This window comes from Oryctolagus cuniculus, chromosome 21 (assembly GCF_964237555.1).
Source record: "Oryctolagus cuniculus chromosome 21, mOryCun1.1, whole genome shotgun sequence".
Classification (NCBI taxonomy): Eukaryota; Metazoa; Chordata; class Mammalia; order Lagomorpha; family Leporidae; genus Oryctolagus; species Oryctolagus cuniculus.
Window position 1 is genome coordinate 24,599,671 of NC_091452.1, and position 20,427 is coordinate 24,620,097.

The 20,427-nt window shown below is 45.9% G+C and overlaps 1 protein-coding gene across 5 annotated transcripts in view; it reads right to left on the reverse strand.

Moving 5' to 3' along the window:
* EIF4ENIF1 (eukaryotic translation initiation factor 4E nuclear import factor 1) overlaps window positions 1-20,427 on the reverse strand; it is a 56,366-nt gene that overhangs the window by 31,088 nt on the left and 4,851 nt on the right. For all 5 annotated transcript variants that reach the window (XM_008272130.4, XM_008272127.4, XM_008272128.4 and 2 more), the window contains 2 exons: window positions 4,387-4,460; window positions 2,090-2,217 (listed from right to left, as the gene is read on the reverse strand). In XM_008272130.4, coding sequence (XP_008270352.2) covers window positions 2,090-2,217; window positions 4,387-4,460 — 202 coding nt within the window. The remainder of the gene's footprint in view (window positions 1-2,089; window positions 2,218-4,386; window positions 4,461-20,427) is intronic.

The window sequence follows — 20,427 nt, forward strand, 5'->3', positions numbered from 1 at the left end:
AAAAAAAAAAAAAAAAAAAAAAAGACAAAACATGAATCTAGTATACCATGCAGCCAGTCTTCTCCTAGGGACTTATTTACCCAAGAGAAAAGCAGCTGTCCATACACAGACTTGATATGAATGTCCGTTAACAGCCCCAAACTGGAAACAACAAATATAATCACCAACAGATCAACAGACTGTGGGGAATCCACACAACGCAATACCAGGCAATAGTTACACATCCACCAACATGGACAAATCTCAATTTTTCTGAAAGAAACTACATACCAAGAGCACACAGCGTAATAATTCCACTGAGATACAATTCTAGGCAATGCAAACAAACGTATCCTGATAGAAAGCAGACTGGCACTTTCCAGGGGCAGAAGTGTGAGGAGGTGTTAATGGAAGAGACTCTGGGATACTAGGGGACTTTCCGGGGTGATGTCAATGCTTATTACTTTGATTGTGGTAATGGTTTCACAGGTGTATATAAGTCTAATTATCATACAGCAGGCTACTGTATCTAAATTATCTCTCCATAAAGGTGTTAAAAAAAGTGTCACCACACAGAAAAATCTCTTCCTAGAAAAACCAGAAAACTAAAAACTAGCTCACCTTAAGAAAAATTGGCTTTAATCCTCTCACAGTTTCTGGAATGTTTTGGCATATACATTTCTAGAATTTCTGTGCAGTCTGTTTTTTTTTTTTTTCTTCCCAAAAACAAGGATACACTATGTACCATTTTGTACAACTTGGTTATGACTTTGTATTATCACGAATATCATTTGCCAAGAAACATGTCTGCAACACATTTTTAGAACAAGGTTGGGGCCGGTGCCGCGGCTCACTAGGCTAATCCTCCGCCTAGCGGCGCCGGCACCCCAGGTTCTAGTCCCGGTTGGGGCGCTGGATTCTGTCCCAGTTACCCCTCTTCCAGGCCAGCTCTCTGCTGTGGCCCGGGAGTGCAGTGGAGGATGGCCCAAGTCCTTGGGCCCTGCACCCCATGGGAGACCAGGGTAAGTACCTGGCTCCTGCCATCGGATCAGCGCGGTGCACCGGCCGCGGCAGCCATTGGAGGGTGAACCAACGGCAAAGGAAGACCTTTCTCTGTCTCTCACTGTCCACTCTGCCTGTCAAAAAAAAAAAAAAAAAAAAAAAAAGAACAAGGTTGGGGCTGGCACTATAGTGCAGTGGGTTAATGCCCTGGCCTGAAGTGCTGGCATCCCATATGGGTGCTGGTTCGAGACCCGGCCGCTCCACTTCCCATCTAGCTCTCTGCTATGGCCTGGGAAAGCAGTGGAAGGTGGCCTAAGTCCTTGAGCCCCTGCACCCGCATGGGAGACCTGGAAGAAGCTTCTGGCTTCGAATTGGCGCATCTCTGGCTTTGCGGCCCATTGGGAGTGAACCAACAGATGGAAGACCTCTCTCTCTCTCTCTCTCTCTGCGTAACTCTTTCAAATAAATAAATAAATCTTAAAAAAAAGAAAAAAAAAAACAAGGTAACATTACTACATATCTATGTATCAAAGCTGACTCAACCCATTTCTACTGTTGGACATTTAGGTTTCTTTCCAGGTCTTATCATTTTAATAGTCTCTGTGATATCTAATGATTCACATGATAAATTTTTTGTTGGAGGGACACCACTGCACTATCTCCACTTCATTCATAAATATCTTTTCTAGAATAAAGGGGTAAACGGTATGAAAGATCAAACTGTGCTGCTATTCTCAAACCATTTCCAAACCCTGTATTCAGATCATAGTTCACTATGAATTAAGAATTGCTGGAACCAATTTATACCTGAGGACTACTTTCGTATGTAAGATGAAGTATTTCCAGGACAGCTCTATGTTACCAACCACATTTTTTCAATCCAGTAAGACATCAGCACTTTCAATTCAAAAGCACATACACAATCTGGATGCCACTGCTATATAAGAAGACTACGACTTTACCCTAACTTATGAAAAATTTGGTTGGCAAATCAGTTTCCTGATAATGACATTCCTCTACAATGCCTAACACTCTCACAGCTTAGAATGAAGCTAGCAGCCAACATCACGTCCCCAGAATCACTGCTCCCAGGAGTGGCTGTGCTCACCTACTATCCTGCGCACCAGGGAAGGTCGGTCTGTTTCCAACTCTTTCTTCAGACTTTCCACCGGTGAGCTTCGCCCTGAAGCTGGGTAGAGAGAAGCGTGCCACTTCTCAGGGTCCCAGACACCATCGCTGCAGGTCAAGAGGCACAAAGTTAGCACTTGAACCCATGAACTACACAGGGAGCCTAACGTCCAAACCTCTTGAGGTAATTATTTATAGAAACCTCTTTTCTATATAAAAGTTTATGGGTGCTTTCAGAATGGTTCTCTTTTGAGATGAAAACAACAGATATGAATTCAGTTAACACCTTACTGACAATCACGTAGTATTGATCACTCGAGAATCAATGGTCTGTCCCTAAATGAAACAATTCAGCCCACAACCCTAGAGTACATATGGATCACAGTACCTGTGGCCGGCCTTTGACAAAATGCTCCACAAATACTGATTACCCCTAGCTTGTTACAGAAGATTAATAGAGGGGTAGGGAGGATAATTTTTTCACCAGAAGTAACTCTTAGAATATTTGGTATTTTCCCAAATTTCCATGCACAGTCTCAGTACTCCCACAAGCAGGACCGACAGCTCTTAGGAACCTAAAATGTGTAGATTTTATCTTATTTCTTCTCCATTGGGATGGCAAGCGGTACAGGGCAGAGAGCAGAGGCTCTGGAGGCCAACAATCTGGGACTAAACTGGCTTTGCCACCGCTGAGGGCATTCTGGACAAGTCACTGGACCACGCCTCCTGCAGAAAGGAATTCCCAAACCCCCGATCAGGTCAGGCCATGCTGTTCAGCAGCACTGAAATCCTCCCTTGTCTTTCACAGCCTGTCACAGTCTCCTCGCAGGAGCAGCTGTGTGAGTCCTTCCACAACCAACGTTCCATGAGGGCAGGGTGTGTGAGAGCACCTGGTGCAGGACTGACCACACATGGCAGGCACTAACTGAACATTTCTTGCATAAGTGAGTCTACTTCTTAGTCTCAAAGCCCCCCAACAGAGGAAGTATTACCTATCTCCTGGGATGGCTATGAGGGTAACTCGGGACATAAGAGCCCAACAAATTTTAATTCTCTCAGAGAAGAGAGGACAGAATGAGCAGCTCTCACCTCCATCACTCTTATTAATTCTAGGCACAAGTTTCTAATTTAGAATAAAAGCTAAGGGCCGGCGCTGTGGTGCAGAGGGTTAACAACCTGGTCTGAAGCGCCATCATCTCATATGGGCGCTGGTTTGAGACCCAGCTGCTCCTCTTCCGATCCAGCTCTCTGCTATGGCCTGGGAAAGCAGTAGAAGATGACCCAAGTCCTTGAGCCCCTGCATCTGCGTGGGAGACCTGGAAGAAGGTCCTGGCTCCTGATCGGCGCAGCTCTGGCCGTCGTGCCCAGTTAGGGAATGAACCAGCGGATGGAAGACCTCTCTCTCTCTCTCCTCTCTCTCTCATCTCTCTGTGTAACTCTTTCAAATAAATAAATCTTAAAAAAAAAAAATAAAAGAATAAAAGCTAGTGTATCTGCCCACGGCAACTTCATTTTACGCCAAAAAGAAAGCTGTTAACAAATATTAACTTGAAGCATAAAAAACTTTGACTTTAGCAAAGAAAAACTAGCTAATCAGAGAATTATGAAAAATCCTAACCACAGGAACAGCCGTTATTCAAATATCACCTTCATCAGTGAAAGGTGGTAAGGCATCCAGGTTTAACAGGCCTTATTGTACATACTAGTCTTCAAAAGTCTTCTGCACCAAATACATTAAACACACAGGATACTCTAAATGTGAAAAATGTAAGCCAATATGAAACATCTACCTTGATATTTAGGGAATTAATGAGGTGACCACAAGAAATACAATACAAGGTTATTGCAGTTTTTCAGACCATTTTGGCTAATGGATTTTTCAAATGAAAGTCTTCCACCTCTTTCGAAGGAACCTAAAATGCAATAATGCAATGGCTCAATGGTGGAGGAGCAAGGGACAAATAAAGGGTTCAGAACCCTGTGGATCAGCATGCCTGGGGCAGACCCTTGAAGAAACACTTAAGGCACAGCACAGGAACCATCAGCAGGGAGAAAAGCCCTGGGGAGACTCCTGGTTCAACTCTTTATTCTGCTTTCTGTGTGACCCTGTCAGAGCCTTTTTCTCCTTTTAGCTTCATTGAGAGAGAATTGAAACCTATGTCACAACTTCCTGAAACCCTTCCCTACCCTTCCTTCTGCCCACCCTCAAAACAATACAATTCGCAGTCTGCTAATGCTGGTGTGTTAAAAAGTTAATGACTAGAATGACACCCATACCTGTCATATTTTTCCGAGAGACAGGAAGGCCTTTGCTTGGAATGGGGCCGTTCTTTGATATCCAAGAGCTCCTCCTAGAAAGAGAAATCAAATGGAGATCTTTGAATCACGTTTCTCAGGCTACACTCTTCTGTTCTCAGTGTCCATTTTAAGCATGTCATACAATTCTTATTTATTTCTTGGCTTATTCCAGGAAGCAACGGAGTTGGACCATGAAAAAGTTCAAACAGAATTATCAAGTAACTTAACAGTAATCAGTGTATTGCTAAAACATTTCTTAGTTCCAGCAATACATTCCACAACACTAAATACTCATCAAGGAATGAAAGCTTCAGCTTTAGATAAAACTACTTTTACACCTATTAGACACTGATTTACAAGGGGATAAATGTCTTTTTTTTAATAAAAGATTTATTAGAGAGCGAGAGTTAGAAAGAGCAAGAGAGAAAGATCTTTCATTCACTGGTTCACTCCTCAGATGGCTGCAATGGCCAAGACTGGGCCAGGCCAAAGCCAGGCGCTTCACCTGGGCCTCCCACTTGGTGGCAGGGGCCCAAACATCCTCTGCTGCTTTTCCTAGGCCATTAGCAGGGAGCAGGATTGAAGTGGAGCAGCTGGGACACAGACTGGCACACATATGGACTGCTGGCGTTGCAGGTAGTGGCTTTACCCGCTATGCTACAATGCTGGCCCCTTGGGTTTTCTTGAAGTTCTCACAAAAAACACCTGTATACTATTTGCCTGAACTCATGTGCTTACTCTTCTCCCCAAAGGCTGCATAATTTTCTATGCATATGTGTATATGTATATATATTTCCTTTAAACCCTTTAAGAATAACTTGTGTAAGTCATCCTTCTTCATCCTAAGTATCCGTATCAATTTCCCAAGAATGTGGATCTTCTATTGCAACCCTGTATCTGGTTTCTTTTTTTCTTTTTAAAGATTGATTTATTTTATTTGAAAGTCAGAGTTACACAGAGAGAGAAGAAAGGGGGGGAGAGAAAGAGAGAAAGAGAAAGAGAAAGAGAAAAAGAGAAAGAAAGAGAAAGAGAGAGAAAGAGAAAGAGAGAGAGAGAGAGAGAGAGAGAGAGAGAGAGAGAGAGAGAAAGAGAGCGCTCATGGGATGAGCTGGTTCACTCTCCTGTTGGCTGCACCAGCCAGAGCTGTGTTGATCCAAAGCCAGGAGCCTCTTCTGGGTCTCCCAAGTGGGTGCAGGGGCCCAAGCACTTGGGCCATCTTCTACTGCTTTTCCAGGCCATAGCAGGGAGCTGGATTGGATGTGGAGCAGCCGGGACTCAAACTGGCACCGATATGGGATTCTGGCACTGCAGGCGGAGGCTATACCCATTACGCCGCAGCACTGGTCCCCATATCTGGTTTCATGGGAGAATCTGGCCCTACAGAAAATGATGTCACTGACCATTTTATCATCCTTGGTTAATATTACATACAATGGATACCTTGGCATACACAGACTTCCTTCTGCACATCCCAGGCAAGATGGCCTGTGTGTTTGATATAACCACAGTAATCACTAATACTTTAACCTACCCGCTCACCTCCAATTTTGTCAGCTGACCAAATAATGTCCTGATATGTAGCTGTTCTAGCATTTTGTTCTCTTCTGGAATATTTGCCTATGACAACATTGGCACTGCTGAAGAACATTGTCTTTTTAAGAGAGACAATCATTCATTTTGGATTTGTCTGATGTCTTCCCCTGTGATTAAGACTGAGGCTAGGGGCCGGTGCTGTGTCATAGCAGGTAAAAGCCACTGCCTGCAGTACCAGCATCCCATGTGGGTGCCAGTTCGAGTCCTGGCTGCTCCAGTTCTGATCCAGCTCTGTGCTGTGGGCCTGGAAAAGCAGTGGAAGATGGCCCAAGTCCTTGGGCCCCTGCACCCATGTGGGTGACCCGGAGGAAGCTCCTGGCTTTACATTGGCACAGTTCCGGCTGTTGCGGCCAATCATAGAGTAAACCAACGGATGGAAGACCTCTCTCTCTCTCTTCTGTGTAACTCTGATTTTCAAATAAATAAGTAAATCTTAAAAAAAAAAAAAAAAAAAAAAAAAAGGCTGAAGTGAAGCATCACTGGAGCAGAACACTAACCGAAGCGACGCTGCATCCTTCTCAGAGGACACTCTGGGTGACCATGACACCCATTTGTTCCCATTAGCAACACTAATTTTAATCACTTGGTCAAGGTATTCCAGTTTCTCTGTTGGCTACTTTCCAGTTTCTATTTTCCTACTTGCAGTTAGTATGCAATCTGTAGGTCAATACTTTTATTTTCATTTGCTTAAATTTGTGTTTATTTGGGGAGGAGGGAGTGAGCATGCACAAGCGTCCTCTCGCCCCCTGATTCATTCCCCATATACCTGCAATGGCTGACACTGGGCTGATACTGGGCTAGGGGTGAAGACGGGGCATTGGAACACTCACTCTAGGTCTCTTATATGAATGGCAGGAACCCAGTTACTTGAGCTATCACTGCCTTCCAAGATCTGTAACAGGAGGAAGCTGGAGTCAGGAGTCAGAACCAGCCATGGAACCTGGTACTCCCACGAGACACACACATCTTCACTGCTAGGCAAAATGCCCATCCTATAGGACACTTTACAGTCATCCAAATACCATGGCCTTCATCAACACCCACCCCCCCCCCGAAATTTTAAAAAAGATTTATTTGAAAGACAATGACAAGAAAGAGGGGAACAGAGGTATCTCCCACCTGCTGGTTCACCCTCTAAATGTCAGTAACATCCAGGGCTGGGCAATGCCAAAGCCAGGAGCTAGAAGCCAGGAATTCCCTCTGGGTCTCACACATGAGTGACAGGAACCCAAGTACTCGGGCCATCATCCACTGCTTCCCAGGTGCAGTAGCAGGAGGCTGTCTCAGAAGCGTGCAGCAGCTAGGACTCAAACCTGGGACTCCAGCGGTGGCCCAAGCAGTACTTAACCTAATGTGTCATAAACCATTAATGATTCTTGCCCAAACCATTCTTCGTTTTCCAATCCAGCTCTGTTTATCAGCCAGCACTTGACATTACACTGTAAACACACACCTCTCCTTCACCTGCATTCACCTGCCTGTTTGCACGGGTATGGACAGACATGTTCTGCCAGTGGGAATCGCTTCAAGCTGGCTCCTATGTCCTTTCACCATGCCCCTGTAATTTTTCTTTAAAGCACTATCTTATTTTCTGGCTTATCATGTATCTATTCAGTCTCAGCCCTAGGAACATCCATTTCTATGAGAAATGTTTGTTCTTTCAAGTGGAGAATGGTAAAAAGAAACCAAAGCCTCGGCAGTGAGTTTGCTCATAAGCCCCTTCAGCAAATTCAGGAAATGCAAGCATTCGTGAGTACACAAATGTAAGACACACACACACCCTGCTCATATACACAAACGTTACTATCTCCCTAATAAAGTAAAAAAGGAATTCCCAAACTTTCAGTACCAGTAAAGTGCTGCAAGTGATTTGGAAAAAAAAAAAAATGCCATTGTGTGGTGACCTCTGCCACTCATAGCACAGGCCTCACATGGGAGGGAGGATGCTTCTCAGATCACTGCTTCCACCTTGGGGCAAGGATGGAGGGGCAGATTTGCTCTCCAGCGTTTGGGCATCCCTCATGTGAGCACACTACAAGTTCATTCAGTATCTTCAGAAACCTGAAGTCTCTAAATGTTTTCTTTAAGACACCAAAATGCTCTAGGGCCAAAGGACATTTTATTTTATTTATTTATTTTTTTGACAGGCAGAGTGGACAGTGAGAGAGAGAGAGAAAGGTCTTCCTTTGCCGTTGGTTCACCCTCCAATGGCCACCGCATCGCGCTGATCCGAACCCAGAAGCCAGGTGCTTATCCTGGTCTCCCATGGGGTGGGGGCCCAAGCGCTTGGGCCATCCTCCACTGCACTCCCAGGCCACAGCAGAGAGCTGGCCTGGAAGAGGGGCAATCGGGATAGAATCTGGCGCTCTGACCGGGACTAGAACCCGGTGTGCCGGCGCCGCAGGCAGAGGATTAGCCTATTGAGCTGCAGCACCGGCCACATTTTAGTCTTAAAACTAGGAAACTGGGGGCAGTGCTGTGGCGTAGTGTGTAACGCCACCGCCTGCAGCGCCAGTTCCAGTCCTGGCTGCTCCACTTCCCATCCAGCTCCCTGCTAATGCGCCTGGGAAAGCAGCAGAGGATGGCCCAAGTCCTTGGGTCCCTGCACCTGCATGGGAGACCCAGAAACTCCTGGCTTCTGGCTTCAGATTGGCCCAGCTCCTGCCATTGCAGCCATTTGGGGAGTGAACCAGCGGATGAAGACCTCTCTCTCTCTGCCTTTCAAAAAAAATAAATAAATCTTAAAAACAAAACAGAAACTAGGATATCAATCATTATGAATTATATATCTCATAGGGCAGAAATATCTAAAAAAAAAAAAAACAAAACCAAAAAACATGTAAAACTGAGAAACAGATTTTCAAATACATAAAAATGAGTGCGTGTGCATGGCCCCACATTGTGGCCACTGGTGGACCAAGTGACCACCCCACTGTGCACTGCATGTAATAAATGCCAAGGGGAGGGGAGGGGAGGGAAAGGGAGGGGAAGGGGGGAAGGGGAAGGAGGGAGGGGAAAAGGAAAGGAAAGGAAATGGGGCTAGGGCTGTGGTACAGGGGGTTAAACCTCTGGCATCCCATGTGGGCACCAGTATGAGCCCCAGCTGCTCCACTTCCTATCCAGCTCCTTGCTAATGTGCCTGGGAAAGCAGCAGAAGATTGCCCAGAGCTTGGGGCTCTACTATTCTTAGGAGACTGGGGTGGAGTTCTGGATTCCTGGCTTTGGCCAGGCTTAGCCCTGGCTGTTGTGCACATTTGGGGAGTGAACCAGTGAATGAAAGATCTCTTTTCTCTGTCCCTCCCTCTCTAACTCTGCCTTTCAAATAAATATAAAAATCTTTAAAAAGAAAATGCCTAGGGGCTGGCACTGTGGCATAACGGGTAAAGCCGCTGCCTACAGTGCTGGCATCCCATCTGGGCGCCAGTTTGAATCCCAGCTGCTCCACTTCTGATCCAGCTCTCTACTGATAGCCTGGGAAAGCAGAAGATGGCTACAGTGCCTGGGCCTCTTCCCTGGCATAAGAGACCAGAAGGAAGCTTCTGGCTTCAAACAGGACGAGCTCCAGCTGTAGTGGCCATCTGGGGAGTGAACCAGCAGATCAAAGACCTCTTCTCTCTGCTTCTGAGACTCTGCCTTTCAAATAGATAAATAAATCTTGGGAGGAAAAAAAATGCCTAGAAGCTGTTCAAAATTCTGAAGAACTGTCAAAGCAATGACATACCCCCAGCAAAATAGCCAGTGGAGAAATCTGCAGGCCAAACGTGGGATCAGAGCTGCAGGGGTGAGAGACATTTGTGGTTGCAGGGCCCAACAGCAGTTATGCAGGTATTAGATTATCACAATACAGAAATCCTTTAGGAGGGCTTAAGAACTTTCCCATAGAAACAGGAAGAACCTTGCCATACAGGAAATACATATAACTGCAAAGCAACTTTCTTCATCAGAGGTAACAAAGATTACTGCAAATCCATTTCTACCCACACCCCAAAATCCAAACATTAATCCAAAACCCTAGTGTTAAACCAAAAACAATGTATTTCACAACCAAATGTATATATTCTTCATATGTAAGTTTCCTAACAATGAGATTTTGTTTGAAACTTTTAACTCCAAAAGATAATAGGGAGCCCAAGTGATAGGTGCTCTCTCTCTACTACCAGACTGGTTTGCTAAAACTTTGATGATTTTATCTATTTACTTAGGAGTCAACTGGAAACGATTAAAACATTTTAACAAAGCCACGAAACATCCAGAAAGATAAAATTTTGGTCCTTTTGGTGGGGATCATAAATATTTTAATACCATTAGTGCAAGGGTGTATCTCTGGCCAAGTGCAATGGCCAAAACTCAAACTACAGAGGATGAAAAGCTGTTTTCTTCACTAATAGTATCCTCTGAAATATAAAGTTTAATTTGATGAAGTTTAGTTTATCTGTTTTTTTCTCCCTTGTCACTTGTGCTCTGGGTATCATAGCTAAGGTCTCTCTACTTAAACCAGTTTTATACCACCCATGTTTTCTTCTAAGCATTTCCTAGTTAACTTTTATATTTAGGTATTTGATATATTTTGACTTTTTGGTATTAGGTATTTGATACTTATTTTTCCCAAAACATATATTTTTATTTGAAAGTTAGAGAGAGGGAAAGACTTGGAGAGAGATCTACCTTCTGTATGCTAGTTCACTCCCTAGATGGCCACAATGGCCAGGGCTGGGCCAGGCTGAGCCAGCTTTATCCAAGTCTCCCACACGGGTAGCAGGAGCCCAAGTATTTGGGCCATCTTTTACTGCTTTTCCCAGGCCATTAGCAGGGAGCTGGATTTGAAGTAGAGCAGCAGGGAAACGAATCAGTGCCCACGCATGGGATGCCAGTGTTGTAGGTGGCAGTTTTACCCACTCTGCCACAATGCCAGCCCCATGTATTTGATATATTTTTTAAAGATTTATTTATTTGAAAGAGTTACTGAGAGGTAGAAACAGAGAGAAAGGTCTTCCATCCGCTGGTTCAATCCCCAGATGGCCACAATGGCCAGAGCTGTACCAATCTGAAGCCAGGAGCCAGGGGCTTCTTCCAGGTCTCTCACATGGGTGCAGGGGCCCAAGGACTTGGGCCATCTTCTACTGCTTTCCCAGGCCATAGCAGAGAGCTGGATCGGAAATAGTGCAGCTGGGTCTTGAACCAGCACCCATATGGGATGCTGGGACTGCAGGCAGTGGCTTTACCTGCTATGTCACAAGGCCAGCCCTGGGCCATCTTCTACTGCTTTCCCAGGCCACAGCAGACAGCTGGAATATTTGATATTTTTGATATGAGGAGGTTCCTATGTATCCCTCATCCAATTTTACCTATTATGAACACTACACATTAGTATGATACACATTTGTTATAATTAATGAGACAGCTGATACATAGGTATCAACTAAAGCCCCTATTTAATTCACATTTTCTTAACTTTAAACTATTGGGCTGTCTCTGTTCCAGGATTCCATTAGGATGATCTACTACACTGAGCCGTCATTTCTCCTTGGCTCCTCTCCCTTTTAGTAAGGCAGTTTGTTACCTTTGTTAAAATAACCTTTATGGAAAGACAACCCACAGGATGGGAAAATACATTTACAAATCACGTATCTGATAATGATCTAGTATCTACACTATATACAACTCAACAAAAAGACAGGCAAGGGGCCAGTGCTGTGGTGTGGCGGGTAAAGCTGCCGCCTGTAAAGCCAGCATCCCATATGGGTGCTGGTTCGAGTCACGGCTGCTCCACTTCTGATCCAGCTATCTGTTATGGCCTGGAAAAGTAGTGGAAAATGGCCCAAGTAGCAGACCCAGAAGATCCTGGCTCCTGGCTTCCGATCAGCCCAGCTCTGGCCATTGCAGCTTTTGGGGGGTGAACCAGCAGATGAGGGACCTCTCTCTCCCCTGCCTCTGCCTCTCTGTAACTCTCTCAAATCAATAAATAAATCTTAAAAAAAGACAGGCAAGTCATTTCAGTAAATATTTTTCCAAAGAAGATTCACAATGGCCAACAAGCACATGTAATATGTTCAACATCATTAGTCACTAGGGAAATGCATTTCAAAATGACAGTGAGATGCCAATTCACATCCACTAGGATGGCTATAATAATTTTTTTAAAAAGGCAAAATAACACATGTTGGCAAGAGCTCTCAAACACTGCTGAAGGAAAAATAAAGCTGCTGTGGAGGAGTGGCTGTGTCTCAGTTACTCAGTTGCGGCCAGCATTGTGCCACAGCTGGTCAAGCCACTATCTGAGATGCCAGCATCCCACAGGGGCACCAGTTCAAGCTCCAGCTGCTCCACTTCCAATCCAGCCCCTGCTAATGCAACTGGGAAAGCAGCAGAGATGTGGATGGAGTTCTAAGCTTCTGAGTCAGCATGGCTCAGCCCTGACTGCTGTGACCATCTGAGGAGTGAACTAGCAAATGGAAGACCTCTGTGTCTCCCTCTCTGTAACTCTGCCTTCCAAACAAATAAATCCTTAAAAAACCAAAGTTAATCAGTTATACCACACAACCCCACCATTCTAATATTCAGTATAGACCAAAGAATTCTGAAAACATGGTCACCAAATCTGCACACAAATCCCCTTATTATTACACACAAAAGCCTTTTGGCCATTCCACGTTTAGTGAAAACAATCTGTGTGTCCATCAAGTGATGAATAAACAAAATGTGCTGTATCCACAAAATGGAATGTTATTTGGCAATGAAAAGGAGTGAAGTACAGATATGTCCAACTTTCAAGGATGAACAATGAGAACACTCAGTTAAGTGAAAGAGCCCAGACTCACCATAGGACTCTACGTTCAGAATAGGTAAATCCAGAGGCTGGGGGAGAAGACAACGGGGAGTAACTGTGTATGGATGCAGGGTTTCTGTTTCAGGTGATTGAAATGTTCTGGAATGGTTATACAACTTTGTAAACTTACTGAAAACCACTGAATGGTACACTTTAAAAAAGGCAAATTTTCTTTACATAAATTATATCTCAAAAATTTGAGTAAATGAAGTGAAGTGGCTCAGTCACCAGAGGTTAATGTTTTGCTCCCCGTCATCTTTCTTCTTATAGACTTGCTGCTCTCATTACAGACTGATAAACACCAGAGTAGCTCAGGTTGGTAAAAACATTCTCACTACCACTGCTGTAGTATTCCAATTTTCTCTGCTGACTTTTCCTGTGTGGCATACACACAGTGTGAATAAATGCTCCAGTAAGCAATCGTGCAAACCTGACAGGCCTGTAAGAGCAGGAGGCAGAGTAGCAAGCTGGCTGTACACTGGATTAACCTTACCAACTTCATTTGTACCAGGGTGCACCTCTAAGAACACAGCTCACCTGTCTACAAAGGAACAACAGTCACTTTCTTCACCAATAGACTCACACTGGGTAAACAAAAACCACCATCACCCAACTGAATAAAAATACAGATTCCGGGGCCAGCGCTGTGGCTCACTTGGTTAATCCTCCACCTGTGCCGCCGGCATCCCATATGTGCACTGGGTTCTAGTCCCGGTTGCTCCTCTTCCAGTCCAGCTCTCTGCTGTGGCCTGGGAGGGCAGTGGAGGATGGCCCAAGTTTTTGGGCCCCTGCACCCTCATGGGAGACCAGGAGGAGGCTCCTGGCTTCGGATCGGAGCAGAAACTGCCATGGTGGCCATTTGGGGAGTGAACCAACGGATGGAAGACCTTTCTCTCAGTCTCTCTCTCTCTGTCTATAACTCTACCTGTCAAACAAACAAAAAAATACAAATTCTTGGGTTGTAAAAGGCACTGGGACTGTAAACATCTCTGCAGAATTATATTTACAGTCAGAGTGGGGTTTCGTAAACAAGTTCCAGAGCCTTGAGGAACGTAAAATACATCCCTGCCTCGTCGAAATAATCTATGTTAAAATTATACATTTCTGGCCAGCACCACAGCTCACTTGGCTAATTCTCCGCCTGCAGTGCCGGCACCCCGGGTTCTAGTCCCAGTTGGGGCACCGGATTCTGTCCCGGTTGCTCCTCTTCCAGTCCAGCTCTCTGCTATGGCCCAGGAGTGCAGTGGAGGATGGCCCAGGTCCTTGGGCCCTGCACCTGCATGGGAGACCAGGAGGAAGCACCTGGCTCCTGGCTTTGGATCGGCGCAGCGTGCCGCCCGTAGCAGCCATTTGGGGGGTGAACCAACGGAAGGAATACCTTTCTCTCTGTTTCTCTAACTCTGCCTGTCAAAAAATAAATCAATAAATAATACATTTCTCCAATTTCCTACCTTTAGAAGATTGCCAGTGGACCCCCACAGAAACTAAGAATTAATGCTTTTAATTGACCATTTCTCAAAATGCAGCCCAAAGCTCACCTAGATGTTTAGAGGAAAAAAAAAAAAGATCTTCCTCATCCAGTTTAGAGAGCTAAACATGTCGCCTCTCAGCAACATCCTAAGATGAGCATACGGTATCTCACCTGAGAGGACGTCCCACTCAAGTGGGGAGGAGAGAAACCAGGAACTTCTTTCCAGAACTCTCCACAGAACTCTTCCTATGCGCCAAGCTCAGTGCCCAGCAACAGACGACACGTCCCTGCCCCATGGCCCTTTCAATCTCTCAGAGAGAAGTGTTCTTGAACTTGTCATCTCATCAAGAGCCCTTAACATCAATTATTCCTGGAAAGGAAACCTGCTGAGGTATTTCCAAACAAGACTTTCAACTTTGCCTAAAGGCAAACTCCTTGGAAAATGTCTACTGTAGCTGAGAGTGGTGCTTCCCCTTGAGTGTTTGAAGAGAATATGAGATTGCCCATTTGAGATTTAAGGACAAGAACTCACCAGTCACAGACAAATCCACTAAAATTCTCATTTGGACAATAGAAAAGTTAATGCAAAGAGAACTCATTTTCTACACAGGTTACTAAAACCTGACCAGGCAAGAACAAGTTGCTAATTGCCTAAGAGCTGCACACACCCAAGAAGTATAAACAGATTTTCTTAGTTGTAGCAGTTTTCAATGAAGAAAATTTGTCAAGCCTCCCATCTGGAAATTACTAACATATCCGACTCCGGTCATCAGTATTAAAGCAGGAAGCAAATGAATCTGAATGTAACCCCAAGCAACAGTAGTTAAAGTCCTCATCCAGTTTTTTTCTGGATGAAGGGACCATACATTCTGCTGACATTCTGACATTCAGAATATCACTTAAGTCACATTTATCTTTTTTTTTTTTTTTAATTTTTTTTTTTGACAGGCAGAGTGGACAGTGAGAGAGAGAGACAGAGAGAAAGGTCTTCCTTTGCCGTTGGTTCACCCTCCAATGGCCGCCGCGGCCGGCGCACCGTGCTGATCCGATGGCAGGAGCCAGGAGCTTTTCCTGGTCTCCCATGGGGTGCAGGGCCCAAGCACTTGGGCCATCCTCCACTGCGCTCCCTGGCCACAGCAGAGAGCTGGCCTGGAAGAGGGGCAACCAGGACAGAATCCGGTGCCCCGACTGGGACTAGAACCCGGTGTGCCGGCGCCGCTAGGCGGAGGATTAGCTTAGTGAGCCTGCTGTGGCCAGGGAGTGCAGTGGAGGATGGCCCAAAGTGCTTGGGCCCTGCACCCCATGGGAGACCAGGATAAGTACCTGGCTCCTGCCATCGGATCAGCGCGGTGTGCCGGCCGCAGTGCGCCAGCTGCGGCAGCCACTGGAGAGTGAACCAACGGCAAAGGAAGACCTTTCTCCCTCTCTCTGTCTACTCTGCCTGTCAAAAAAAAAAGGGGGGGGATATTCTCTGCCTTTGTGAGCTACATTCAACGCAGGTGTAACAAGCTTAATTTTAATTTTCAGGTGGAATTTAAAAAAAAAAAAACAATTTGGGGGGGGGGGCGGGCATCATGGCAGACACCGCCACTTGCGATGCCTACATCCCAAACCAGAAGACTGGTTTGAGTCCTGGCTACTATGCTTTGGATCCAGCTCCCTGTTAATATGCTCAGAAAGACAGGGGATGATAGCCCAGGAACTTGGGTCCATGACACTCATGTGGGAAACCTGGATGGAGTTCTTGGCTCTTGGTTTCAGCCTGGCACAGCCCTGGCTGTGGGGAATAAACCAGCAGATGAAAGATCATTGTCTATATCTTCCTTTCAAATAAAAATAAATCTCAAAAAAATTTGATTTTATTGTTAATGGTCAAAGCACTCTTGAAGTTCCCCAGTGCCCCACCTGCATGCCGGGCTCTTCCTAAAAGAGTCAAATGTCCTGAGAGCAGCAATTAGGTTAGGATCTGTCTGTAACAAACTTCTTTTCCAATCCCTCCCCACCCTATGCCCTCTAGTACTGGGCCTGGCCCAGCAGGCTCTCACACAGGTGCTGAACTGACCTGACACTTCATTCTAGAGTCACATAGCTGTTCTGAAAAGAGCATAAAGCCAGGGCAAAGCACTAACAACTTGAGGAGCTGTGTGGGACACATTCTGTCATCCTTTCTCCGAGAAGTTGGCTGTTCAAAGAGTACTGTTTACAACAGATCTTGCAGGCAGATCAGGAATCTAACCAGATCATGCAGAGGTGCTAAGCAGGAGTTAGTATCTGAATTCATCCAAGCATTTAATGACTTGTTGCAAAGACTTTCTTCTAGTCAAAGAATTTATATGAAACTAAGAAAATGGGAATGAAAAGATAGGAAAGCCTGTGTTTTTCTGCTGGTCTGGCCAACACATTAAAAATGAACCTTAGGGGTCAGCGTTGTGGTGCAACAGGTTAAACTGCCACCTGCAATGTCAGCATTCCAAATGAGTGCTAGTTCAAGCCTCCGTTGTTCCACTTCTGATTCAGCTCCCTGCTAACATGGCCTGGGCATGCAGTAGAAGGTGGCACATGTATTTGGATCCCTGCCACACCTGGGAGACCAGAGTTTCTGGCTCCTGGATTTAACCTGGTGCAGCCCCAGCTATTGTGGTCATTTGGGGAGTGAACCTGTGGATGGAAGACCTCTCTTTCTCTCCTAGTAACTCTGCCTTTCAAAGAAAAACAAACCTTGGTGGTGGTGGGGGGAGACCAGAGGCTGGTGCTGTGGTACAGTAGGCTAAGCCACGTGGCACTGGATTCCCATGTGGGGTCCCATTTGTGTCCCGGCTGCTCTCTTCTGATCCAGTTCTCTGATGTGGTCTGGGAAAGCAGTGTAAGATGGCCCAAGTGCTTGGGCCCCTGCACAGGTGTGGGCGACCTAGAAGAAGCTCCTGGCTTCAGATCCACCCAGCTCTGGCCGTTGTGGCTATTTGGGGAGTGAACCAGTGAATGGAAGACCTTTCTCTCTCCCTCTGTCTGTGGTTCTACCTCTCAAAATAAATAAAATCTTTAAAGCAAACAACACACACACCCCTTAGATTTTAAATGTGCTTATGCAAGCGATAAAAGCACTGTAACCAGTACGTAAGCAAGCAGGTAAATACTAGAGTGAAACCTAAAACAGGACCATCCTCAACAGAGCTTTCTGCTTTGACATTAAAGTGCAGGTGGTCCCGTGACATTTACAGAATGGGCGTCTTGATCTGAAGCTGGCTGCCAAGGAGTTGTATTTTGCAGCCCCACCTTGTTCCCTAAGCAGTTTGTTTGTTTGTTGACAGGCAGAGCAGACAGAGAGACAGAGGGAGAAAGGTCTTCCTTTACCGTTGGTTCACCCTCCAATGTCCGTTGCGGCCGGCGCACCACACTGATCCGAACCCAGGAGCCAGGTGCTTCTCCTGGTCTCCCATGAGGGTGCAGGGCCCAAGCACTTGGGCCACCCTCAACTGCCTTCCCGGGCCACAGCAGAGAGCTGGCCTGGAAGAGGGGCAACCAGGACAGAATCCCGCACCCCAACTGGGACTAGAACCCAGGGTGCCGCGCCGCAGGTGGAAGATTAGCCTATTGAGCCAGGGCGCCGGCCGTAACTGACTTTCAAATAAATAAATAAATATTAAAAGAAAAAAGAGAAGAGAAGAGAAGAGAAGAGAAGAGAAGAGAAGAGAAGAGAAGAGAAGAGAAGAGAAGAGAAGAGAAGAGAAGAGAAGAGAAGAGGAGTCTCTATGCTCTTGCCCACTAGCCCTTCTAAGAATTTCCAGGAGCCAGAGCTGTGGCATAATGGGTAAAGCCGCTGCCTACAGCACTGGCATCCCATATGGGCGCAGGTTCAAGTCCCAGCTGCTCCACTTTGGATCCAGCTCTCTGCTGTGGCCTGGGAAAGCAGCAGAAGATGGCCCAAGTCTTTGGGTCCCTGCACCTGCATGGGAGACCTGGAAGAAAACTCCTGGCTCCTTGCTTCTGATCCGTGCAGCTCCAGCTGTTGCAGCCAACTGGGGAATGAACCAGTGGTTAGAAGATACTCCCCTCCCCGCCCCGCTGCCTCTCCTTCGCTATGTGTAACTCTTTCAAATAAATAAATCTTTAAAAAAAAAAAAAAAAGAATTTCCATTTAGCTAGCTAGGTTTTCTGGACAGCTGACATGTTAGGATTCTATATTGATTTTTCATGCCATAGTTCTGACTTCCCAGAATAAACTGGCATCCTTTTTTATATTAGCTTCAGAAGTTTGTAGCTAAATGTGTCACTGGAATGCCACCTGTTAGAGGTTACTACTCAACTCATTTCATGAAAGTTGCATACAATGTTAACAAACAAGAAGTTTGTATAGCAAAAACTGACATCTGCTTCCCAAGTTCAAAGTTGGATGCACATCAGTTACTTTCCTCTTAGAGGCTGGACTTCCAGTCTCCTGCCTCTGTATGAAGGCAAAGGTTATTCACATATGTCCCCTTCAGATTGCTCATCTGTTTTCCTCATGGTTTTAAGGCAAAGACACAAACAGGGCTGTACCCATTGCCATGACCCAACTGGCCTACCAGCCACAAATCAGGGTGGTATGCTTTAAAATCATGATAGTGTGCTGCAGACACTAATGACTAAAATGGTCTCAATTTACAACCAGACCAGGCAATAAAGCACCCACATGAGGCTAAACTCAGATAATCCAAAACCTACTTTTTAGTGGATGGACTTAACACGCAAGCTTACTACTCACTGGTCATTACCAAGCTGAATGTTCTCAGTGTCCTCTGCCTCTATTCCTGGTCCACCTGGTAAGTGAAGGCATTTAATAAGGAGCTGGTGGTGAAATACGGAAGGAGAAAAGCAACAGCACAAGTGTGCACATTTCATGAAATTAGTTTGATCACTTGAAGAAAAAAACATGGATCTGAACATCAGCTGGGCTGGGCTGTTTCTGACTCTGTATTACTGGGAAGTGGACTGGGATTTGCATTTCTAACAAGTTATTAGAGAGAGCTAGCACCAGTTCAGCAACATTTTGAGAACCACTGTGTAAATCCCCTTTTTGGCCATGACTTCCAGATCGGATCTCACACCATAACCTCCAAATGTTCTTTGACACAACTCATCACTATTTTTTTTATTATTTATTTTTTTTGGACAGGCAAAGTGGACAGTGAGAGAGAGACAGAGAGAAAGGTCTTCCTTTGCCGTTGGTTCACCCTCCAATGGCCACTGCGGCCGGCGCACCGCGCTGATGCGAAGGCAGGAGCCAGGTGCTTCTCCTGTTCTCCCATGGGGTGCAGGGCCCAAGGGCTGGGGCCATCCTCCACTGCACTCCCAGGCCATAGCAGAGAGCTGGCCTGGAAGAGGGGCAACTGGGACAGAATCCAGCGCCCCGACCGGGACTAGAACCCGGTGTGCCAGCGCCGCAAGGCGGAGGATTAGCCTGTTGAGCCACGGCGCCGGCCACAACTCATCCCTATTAAAATGCGCATTTAAAAACTATGAACACATAGCTTCTGGCCTTAGAAACTGGCCTAGCCAAATAAACCTGAGCTTATAACGTAAGGGCTCAAGAACACCAGCCCACTGGAGGATGGCCCAAGTGCTTGGGCCCTGCACCCGCATGGGAGACCAGGAGGAAGCACCTGGCTCCTGGCTTTGGATCGGTACAGCGCTGGCCATAGTGGCCATTTGGGGGGTGAACCAATGGAAAGGAAGACCTTTCTCTCTCTCTAAATCTGCCTGCCAAAAAATAAATAAATAAATAAATAAATAAAAGAACACCAGCCTAACAGGTGCATCCAATAAACCCACTTGTAATCATCCCCGTTCCTCATCACTGAGGCTTCGAGGTAGGCCCAAGAGTTCCCAACATGACCAGTTCAAGTTCCTGGGAGTCTTGGAAGCACAACAAACTCTCTGAACCCTAAGACTGCCATGCATCTGAGCTGCTCTGCTGCGCCACCAGTGTTTATCAAGTTTTCTGAGGAACAAGACCCTGCTACTCAAAAAAAGGACAGTGGGCCAGCAGCATGGGCTCCACCTGGGGGCTGGTTAAAAATCCCACTCATTAGGCCCACTTAGAATTCACATTTCACCAAGTCCTCCAGGGATCCCCAGGCACACTGATGCTTGA